General features: G+C 39.0%; 1 protein-coding gene across 1 annotated transcript in view; it reads right to left on the reverse strand.

Annotated features, from left to right (window-relative positions):
- The window catches only part of LOC113409593 (zinc finger CCHC domain-containing protein 14-like), an 85,695-nt gene extending 75,042 nt beyond the window's left edge, over positions 1-10,653 (reverse strand). Inside the window, exon 1 of the mRNA XM_026663705.1 lies at positions 9,670-10,653. Within this exon, the coding sequence (XP_026519490.1) occupies positions 9,670-10,233 (564 nt within the window). The 5' untranslated portion in view covers positions 10,234-10,653. The remainder of the gene's footprint in view (positions 1-9,669) is intronic.
- Positions 10,654-10,659: the final 6 nt, after the last annotated feature.

Raw genomic sequence — 10,659 nt, forward strand, 5'->3', positions numbered from 1 at the left:
TGCCAGTAGTCCCAATGAAGTGAAAGGGACTATTCACAGGTATGTCTGCAAGACTAGGGCATTACTGATCTTAGATATAGGCTTTTCTCTTTAAAATCCATGATACCACTGCTCATCTTCTTAAATTTACACATGTAGTTAAGACCTTTGCTAGATTGGGGCTTAAATGCCTCAGAAAGTGAAATGTCTATACTGGGAATTTGCCCATATCCAACAATCAATGGCCAATACTGTCTGGGGCAAGCTTCATTGGCACAAATCATGGCTTTCCTTGCCTACACTTGGGTATGCCTCGGTGTAGCTTCATTGGAGGCCGGCCATTAATACTAGTGTAAGCAAGTCAAATTCCAAATACACACCCTTGGAATAAACCCTCATGAGAGGGAATCTCTCTTTCAGTTTCTTAAATGCAGAAAGATTTACAGGTGAGCTACAAAGGATTTTTAAAGAGTCTGGCTTGTGCCCTCCTTTGTTTTTTTATGATTCATAAATAAATTCCTGCCCCTGCCTTTTTAGGTGTTTCTGATTTTTGTTTGTTTGTTTTAAATCTTAGACCTTTTCTGCATTAGGAATTCTGGCCATCGATGTAGCAACACTTGTACAACCCCAGTCTAGTACAGAAATGGAAAGCTGTGATTTGCACTGCAGCAGCAGCATACCCTGGTTTTAATCGCAGTAATCTCCAATGGTGAAAAATCACTGCTTGGCTTGCCCTATCTAACTAGGGGCTCATACCAGTGCAGTTACACAGATGGCTATTCACGGATGGCTGGAATTGGGATAAATCTCCAGTGTAGAAAAGGCCTTAGAAATACCATGAACGTCAAGTCTAGTCATCCCTGCTGTTGCTGAACAACATTCTGCATAACACAGAGCAGATGATGATGATCTGGTGGTCCATTCTCACCGTAAATTCTATGACTGTGTGTGTATTATATGCTCACAAGACCTTAATCAAAGGTGTGGCGAATGCTGACTCTTTAATAGGGCTGTCAAGCAATTAAAAAAACTAATCATGATTAATCGCACCATTAAACAATAATAGAATACCATTTATTTAAATATTTTGGATGTTTTCTACATTTTCAAATATATTGAATTACAACACAGAATACAAAGTGTACAGTGCTCACTTTATATTTATTTTTTATTACAAATATTTGCACTGTAAAAAAAGAAATAGTATATTTCAATTTACCTAATACAAGTACTGTAGTGTAATCTCTTTATAACGAAAGTTGAACTTACAAATGTAGAATTATGTACAAAAAATAACTGCATTCAAAAATAAAAATGTAAAACTCTACAAGTCCACTCAGTCCTACTTCAGCCAATCGCTCAGACAAACAAGTTTGGTTACAATTTGCAGGAGATAATGCTGCCCACGTCTTGTTTATGTCACCTGAAAGTAAGAACAGGCGTTCGCATGGCATTGTTGCAGCCGGCCGGCATCGCAAGATATTTATGTGCCAGATGTGATAAAGATTCATATGTCCCTTCATGTTTCAACCACCATTCTAGAAGACATGTGTCCATGCTGATGACAGGTTCTGCTCGATAACGATCCAAAGCAGAGCTGACCGACGCATGTTCATTTTCATCATCTGAGTCAGATGCCACCAGTAGAAGGTTGATTTTCTTTTTGGTGGTTCAGGTTCTGTAGTTTCTACATCGGAGTGTTGCTCTTTTAAGAATTCTGAAAGCATTCTCCACGCCTCATCTCTCTCAGATTTTGGAAGGCACTTCAGATTCTTAAACCTTGGGTCGAGTGCTGTATCTATCCTTAGAAATCTCACATTGGTACCTTCTTTGCATTTTGTCAAATCTGCTGTGAAAGTGTTCTTAAAACTAACATGTGCTGGGTCATCATCCAAGACTGCTGTAATGAAATGTATGGCAGAATGCATGTAAAACAGAACAGGAGACATACAATTCTTCCCCAAGGCGTTCAGTCACAAATTTAATTAACGCATTATTTTTTTAAACGATCATCATCAGCATGGAAGCATGTCCTCTGGAATGGTGGCCAAAGCATGAAGGGGCATATGAATGTTTAGCATATCTGGCACGTAAATACCTTGCAACACTGGCTACAAAAGTGCCATGCGAATGCCTGTTCTCACTTTCAGGTGACATTGTAAACAAGAAGCAGTCAGCAGTATCTCCTGTAAATGTAAACAAACTTGTTTGTCTTAGCAATTGGCTGAATAAGGAGGAGGACTGAGTGGACTTGTAGGCTCTAAAGTTTTACATTGTTTTGTTTTTGAGTGCAGTTATGTAACAACAACAAAATCTACATTTGTAAGTTACACTTTCACTATAAAGAGATTGCACTACAGTACTTGTATGAAGTGAATTGAAAAATAATATTTCTTTTGCTTATCATTTTTACAGTGCAGATATTTATAATTAATAATAATAATATAAAGTGAACACTTTGTATTCTGTGTTGTAACAGAAATCAATATATTTGAAAATGTAGAAAAACATCCAAAAATATTTAATAAATTTCAGTTGGTATTCTATTGTTTAACAGTGCGATTAATCATGATTAATTTTTTTAATCGCTGCTAATATTTTTGAGTTAATCGCATGAGTTAACTGTGATTAATCGACAGCCCTACTCTTTAATAAAGATTTCCTTTGTCCAGAAATCTTTATTAAAATTCCATAATGCACACAGGGCCATAGAATCTTCCAGAACACACAACACCTGAACTACTGCTGTAAAGCAAACAAAACTTCCTTAAAAAGCCTTCAGCTTTTCTTTTTTTAAAAATACATCATTAAACAGCAAGAGGACACAACAGCACAAGACCAGAAGTTCCACAGCTTTCATGCAATTCTGAATTATAGTATTTATGGGGTGGGACAGAATAAAAATGGCAAATACTGTTGATCTTTCCCCTCCACTCACTGAATCGGCACTAATATTTGATACATAATGCAGTTTTGAGCACCTAAATTAGTTACCTACTGCATAAAAGAGTCAGATCTTTTCAAATGTATAAACCATTTAAAAGGATTCAGGCCTTTTCTAGATTTTCCATTTGAGATCAGAAAAAAGTTCATGCAAGTATAGACTTCTATATTCTGCCAGTACAACTTTTATTTTAAATAGTAAAGCAGTCAACAGAAGACAGTTTAATACTAACAGTGACTTGGGCACGTATCAGCATTAGCTGATACGTAGGTCTCTATCCTGAACTACACAGTATTTTAATGTATGATTTGAGATTAAATGTGCATAGATTTCTCTTTATGATTTTGATAGGGCTTTTGTTTATATAATTTTTTTAAAAGGCAAAATCTCTCCAGTAGCAAGAGGCAGACCCACCATCTATACAATTAGAGCACATATGTGTACTATTGTAGCTGCAGATAGTCACGATAAGATTCATATCTACAAAGAAAGCAACAAAACGCATTGACACATGCACTAAGTACCACGTAGGTCCATCTTATTGGTCCACTTGAAAGTATCCAAGACTTCCAGTATAGGGCTTTTTGTCTGTCCGTCTTTCTCTAAACCTTTAGACCATCTCTAAATTTGGAAGGTTTATAAAACAATTCCCAGCTAGCATCAGTGGTAATAGTAGGCTCCTGCAGCCAGATCTGATTTTATCACCACTTAATTAAATCTACTGAAAGCATGTTTAATCAACACTGTGGTTAAAAAAATCATCTGGCCATTGAGGCCTTTTCTATGCTAAGACTCCCACCTGTGCTAACATCATTTCAGCTGAACAGGTGACAGTACTGATTGCTTCTATGGTTGATACACTCGAAAGAAAGTCTACACTACAAAATTAAGTCGACCTAAGTTACGTTGACGTACAGCCACCACAATAATTGAATCAGTTTTACATGTCCACACAACGCTCCTTGTGTCGCCAGTGCACGTCCTCACCGGGAGCGCTTGCACTGATTTAACTGCCAGCATGATGCATTGTGGAACTGTTTCTGAAAGGCAGTAACAGTTGATGTAAGCAACACAGAGTACACTGACAGTGTGTCAACATAACTACATCAACTTAAGCGCTATGCCTCTCGCAGAGGTGGAGTTATTAAGTTGGTGTAGTGAGCAAGTTACATTGGTGAGAGCTACATTTTAGTGTAGACACTTGCAGAGTTAGGTCGACGTAAGCTACCTTATGTTGATCTAACTCTGTTGCGTAGACTAGGCCTTAGGCATCAAAATAGTGTTATGCTTCTTTTGCAGCTGCTAACTCCCAGCATCACATTTCAGAGGTGAGAGGGGAAGAGAAGGAAAGGCAAGCCTTATATTTGTTGAAGTGCAAACCAGGCAGTGAATGGACTTCTAGTTTGCCTTTTCACTGGAATAATTCACAGGTACTCTGGTCTCACTAACAACTCACAAATTCAGAAGGACATGCGAACAAGATAAAAATCCATATTTTAAAATAGTGAATATAGGTTTAAATAATGCTGTTAGACAGTGACAATATTCACATATAAAACAAGAAAATAGGGGATGGGGAAAGCCAGCCAATGTTTAAAAGCGAAATTTTCTAGTATATCATTGATTCTACAGCTCTTTAATTAAAAAGTTATTCCTAAGCAATTGGTCTGATTACTTTTGGATCATTTTTAGTTAGTTATGAAGGCTTTAAAACTGCATATTGTGCAATATTTTAGTTTAAAAGTATCAGTGATTTCAAACACTGTTGAGGTATATAATTGTATTTTCAACAGTTACCCAAAAGCTAAGTAGGTTGGCAGTGGCTGCCCCCCATACTCAATGCAAAACTCACGCAAGATGCATATATGGAAACAGATTTGGGTGAGCCCAACACCATTGTCTTTACTGCCTTTTATATTTCTCCTCATTTACATACAGGCAAAGTAATTCTTGATTCATCCTGCTCTCTTCCCCTTTTACCAATATGGAACATTTCAGAGGGAAAAAACAAACAAACCTTCTCTTCCAAGTTTCATATAGAGCTAATTTTAACAGCTAAATTATGTCATTGAAAATAATCTACAACTATACTCATGGGAATAGCATCTCTAGAATTAGCACTTCTTTTGTTTTCGGCAAAAACAACAAAACCTCAAAATGGCAAAACACAAAATAGACTGCAACTCAGGACATGGCTTCAAGGGAAAAGTTATTATTAGACATATTGGAGTAATAATTAGAGGACTCAATCAGGATCAGAGCCCCATTGTGCTAGGTGCTGCGCAAACACACAGAAAGAGACAGGCCCTGTCCCAATAACCAGCTAAAGAATCATAGCATCTCAATTTATGCAATTCAAATCATATATTTAAAAACACAGATTTTTAACCAAGTGGTTAAATACTTTAAAACAAGGTTGCTGTTCAACAGCTTTGAAGTTACACACTGGAATGTTTGTTATGTGTGGTTAACAATTGCTAGCTTTGCTTTTTCCATGAGTGGTTTACACACAGTTTGAGCACTGATTTAACTAAAACAATTTAGAGACTGGTTCAGGTAAAACAGTGCAGTCTCCTGCGGTACACACTTTTATTTCAGATGAAGAGTGTCCTAAGAGAAAGTTAGGGCTCACTTTGTCCTATCTGGGGTACCACCCACTTGTCTTGAAGTCCCTGGCTGGGTCATGTGGTAATGGAAGGGGAACACTTCAATTTCTAGCCTAAACGGGTATTAACATAATAAATGACTGAACAAGACATAATTTCTCATGATAGATCGGAGGCTAAAAATTCAGTTTAAAACCAGAGTTACCCAATAGTGCTAAGAATAATCCAACTATTGCCCTTCTTTTGCAAGACTGGGATAAAGCCAGAGAGCTCCTAGATATGCCTCTTGTAGGACTCAGGTTCAGCTTTAATAAAAATAAATAAATAAATAAAAATAAAAAATGTATTTTTTCAAAATCTGATTCCATAAAAGGATTACAAATTTCAGCTACTGTTTCCTCAAAACTATTCTCAGGTCCTTCAATCAGCTGCAGCAATACAAAATAAAAACAAAACTATGTTGCATGCACCTAAAAGTGAGACCTTATCACTAAAACCAGATCCAGCGGTCAATATAGAAACCCTCTTAAGCAGCTTATTTCCAAAGTTTTAAATGAGCCTATGGAATAATATGACTGATAGATATTATATGCTACATTCTTAGAACAGAGATGTTGGTACAGAAATTGGAGGCTGACTGGCCTACCATTCATAAGATATCAATTTGCAACAGAATCACACAACTACAGTATCAGATTAACCACTGACTGTGTTACTTCCTTGCAACTGCAAACAAAATATGTTCAGAACTACTATGTAAAAGGCTCTGATTCTGCAGCTGACTCCACACAGTCAGATCCCTACACCTGCACAGAGCCCCAGTGAAATCAGTGAGCATTCCTCAACATGGAATCAGTTGAAGGACTGATGACCAAAATGTTACTCACCTAAGGGAGCCTTATTTTGCTGTTTGTTGGAATGCCCCATTGTATAGTATTTCTTGGTCCTGTCTCAAAATTGTTTTATGTAAGTGACAGGTAGAGGAGGAAAAGTTATTGAAATACATTACTCCCAATCCCTCATCCTCGCATTGGTGGGAGTAAAACTGATATTATCAACCTGTTTTCATCTATAGTAAAAAATAAAAAATATATCCTAAATCAGTGGATATCTAAAGCAAAACTTGTTCGACACCCAGAAAATTGAATTAATTAGTTCAATTTTGTTACACTTACTTACTATCTCAGAGAACACCACAAGTTTTATATGACATGGTTCACCCTCAACCTTAAGTGACTAGACTGCATCAGCAATCCACAGAACCAGAACTGTCCAACATCTAGATCTACCTCAGACCGGACATGCAATCTCCTTCCAGATGTAAACATATAACATGGAACCCTGTATATAATGAGTTTACCATTTCATGGCTATTATCCCTTTCTTCCTGATCCTTACAAAATATGCGCACACTTCACTGATTGTAAATTGTAATTATTTCAGCAGTGACAATTACACATTTTTTTCTTCCCAGGTGTGTCTTGTTTGGTATGGGAAAGAACATTAACATGCTGACGCAAACGTCATTCAAGTACCATGACAGCATTGATGTTATATTTGTGCTGGAAGAGTCACTTTAATTATAAATGCATTTTCAGAGGTTTATAGCTCCTTCCAAAATTACTCCTTTGGCCTGAAGTTTCTCATACTTGTTCACGGTCCAGAAAGGATTGGGGAGAAGGTGAGCTGTTTGTTTGCTTTTGAATTTTAGTAAAATTATGTGAGACTCCTTTTGAGTTACCTGAGCATGAAAAAAATAAAGGTGGTATACATGTATTAATATATTTTTCAGACACTGCTGCTCATGGATAATTCAAGTGTTTTCATTTTTTAATTCAAATTTGAACGATAAAGATTCCTATTCACTAAAACATTACAAAGTTACAAATGAATGAAAATGGCAGTCACTGCCTGTGTGTTTTCCCTCTCAATATAAGTATGCACAGAGTGCATTTATCTAGCGATGTGTTCAAAGGTCTATATACATAACTGCACAGCGCCTGTGCTGCTTATTTTGGATGACAGAACATGCAGTGTTGCTCTTAATTTTTCAAAATATAAAAAGCAAGGAATTTATATAAAAATACTACATTAACGCAAAGTAATAGTTAGATTTTATATGGACAAAAAATAAAATAAACTATGGTTTCAATTTGGCTAGAAAACCACAACCTTTTAAAGTCACAGACACTTCAGATAAGTCATTAGGCTATTTAAATTATGCACTGTAACAACAGCATGGAAGTCTAAGGCAGTTCCACTGCATCTTGTGACGAGGTAAGTCTCAACGTTTAAGATGAACCCAAAGGAGTTTGTGCTCAGAGTTTAGCTGACATCAAATACCAACCCAGCATAGCTTGTGCTCAGGCAAAGCAGCACAAATGATGGGGAAGGGCTGCTTTATAGAGCTCTGATGGCTGGGGCCCCAGTGCAGCTTATCTTCTCCTGGCACCTGCGCTGACTCTTCTGGGTGATGTTGTGATCATGCAAACGTTATCAAGTCACATCACCACAACATGCAAGCCTGCAATGTTTGGATTTAATTGCGCACAATTAAACATGGTTGGATTGAGTGAAATGTATTGTTTTTCCATGCTCTTTGTCCAACTATAGATTTAAGCCAACTTCTTGTTCTAAAAAGTATTAACTAGCTACCAGCATCTGAACAGCTTAGCAGCCTTCACTTAAAAACAAGTCTGAATTTGTCTCAAACAGATTTTCTTAACTTCAAAAGACAATGAAAATATATACAGTAAAGTGACACTAATTTTTTATACTCCCTTAAAGAGAATTTTGTTACGATGTAAACTATCAGTGTTCTTCAATACCATACGTATGATTCCATGTTTAAAATGCACTGCCCTCCCCGCAAAGGTTATTGTTCTTCTGAACACAGTGGGCAAGTGACTACCCAGAAGGTAATTTTTATTGCCACCAGGAAGAACAGTAGAATGGATTCTAAAACCATCTTAGAATGGCTTAAACGGTGCTGAAAAATTTTATACTATTAGTGAAGACCAAAATGGTATGCTCTGAGAGGCATTCATGTCTATTCCTTGCGCATGTTCACTTGGTCCTGATCCTATTTCTACAGAACTTTTGTATGCGGTAAAGTTTACTTTTAACCACCAAGAAGGTGAGAGTGTGGAAGATGGAACTGAGGTCTGTATATTTGTTCTATTCCTTATTTTGATTTGATGTCATGCTTCTTCTGCAGAATAGAAACCATAAGATTAAGTATTCGTATGGAGGCTCCTCCTGCAGTTAATTATATCCTTATAGCCTGTACTGAAATATTTTTCCATCTATACTTCATTCACAACAAAAAATTAAATTGAACAAAAAGTAAACCTGTAACCTCTGCCTGTTGGCTCCATCTATTTTGAGACAAGGAAACAAAATGTTGAGAAAAACACCCAGATGTCCACAGCCAAGTATTTTAAAAAAAAAAAATGCAAACTTTCAAATTTAAGGCAGCAGTATCCATAGGAATGTACAATTAGAAGGAAACTTATGTTACGAGACACCTCCAACACGTACCTTCCCATCTCAGGCAAAGATCCAACTCCCACTGAATTCGATAGGAGTTTTATCAGTCCCTTAAGCAGCCACTTTAAGTACCACTCCAGTACAATTTTGTTCAGCATTTAGATAGTCTCTCCTACTGGGTTATGGTTAAACGGGACCTAGACTCACCAAAATTTCACTGACACCAGACAGACACTTCTAACAAACCTAATTCCTACCCCCTCCAGTCCATAATCCTTGAAGACAGATGCTTACTCTCATTTCGAGCTAGATTTTCCATGTCTTTCTCCCTGGCTAGTCTTTGATCTGCTACCCATGAAGTGAGGCAGTCCAGTCAGCTCAAGCCCATTTCTGTTGATCTACTTATGACTCACTGATGAAAGTCCCCCTTCTGATAATATGACACAGATCCCAAGGATCCTAGATGAATCCCTGACCATCCCATCTACTAGACAATTGATTTTTGCTGTTCCCTTAGGTTGTCAATTATCACGAGAATGTTTGAGGGGTAGGAAGAAGAAAAGATGTGGCTATGTTGTTTAAGCCTTCAAGAAAACAGTTTGAGATATTACCCAAGCCCTGAAAGGAAGAGTGCGAGGCTGCAATACCCACCTTATGGCAGCCAGGGTAGGTTGCCATGGTGCTAAGAGCGGGGATACTGGGATTCTTGCTGGTGCTGGCCATGATGTTTTGGATCTGGGTAAGCTCTTGCCTCAGTACCTGCTTCTGGTGGAAGCTAAAGGCAGGGTGGTTGGACGCCATAGTGAAGAGCAAGAGAAATTCATCCCCAGTGCGGCCCTCGTTGAGCTGCAGCCCATAGTTGTTGATGACAGAATCAATGTGGGTAAGTGTGCGGAAGAGGACTCCAGCTGCCTCTCGGTGTGCAGACCCCAACAAGGCAAGGGAGACCAGCAGTTTGCTACGTACCACCTCGTCTGTCAAGTTAGTGAGGCTACCCAAGTCAGCAGGGTTGTTAGCCTTGATTTCAGAGTCACGTAGGGAATGATAGTCCTTGCGGGCCAAGTCCTCTAAGCAGGCACCTAGAAAGCGCAGTTCAAGTGGGATGCACAAGTCCAGGAGGCCACAGAGAAATTCCACCCGCTGCGGGGAGGGCAGTTCTGAGAACCAGCGGTACACACTGTCCCTCTGCAGCCGTGGGCACCGCTTCTCTACCATGTTACTGCTTCTCTACTGCAGCTACCACCACCAATGCTGGTACCCCCGGGGACAGGGGAGGTACACACTGGGGAGTGAAGGAAAGTGCCCACACAAAAGTGGGGGAATGGGACCCTGAGAGATAAGTGCCCAGATACAAGAAGGAGGTACCCTAAAAGCAACACACACTGGGTCCCAAATAGTAAAAATCCAGGAAAATCAGGGAGCTCGCATTAGGGGTGAGATATAGGGACCCAAGGGGGATTACTGATGTGGGGGGACACAGGGATCCCAGGGGCGGGGGCGTCCAATGGTAGGGATGAGAAGACACGCAAGGACCCTGGGAGGGGGGAAGGGAGGACCCCAGGGAGAAGTTTCCGATGGGGCGATGAGAGGACACGCAGGGACCGCAGGGAGGGGTTACTGATGGAGATGTGGGGACACGAA

The sequence above is a fragment of the Terrapene carolina genome, unplaced genomic scaffold (genome assembly GCF_002925995.2).
Source record: "Terrapene carolina triunguis isolate 2854851 unplaced genomic scaffold, T_m_triunguis-2.0 Scaffold33911, whole genome shotgun sequence".
Classification (NCBI taxonomy): Eukaryota; Metazoa; Chordata; order Testudines; family Emydidae; genus Terrapene; species Terrapene triunguis.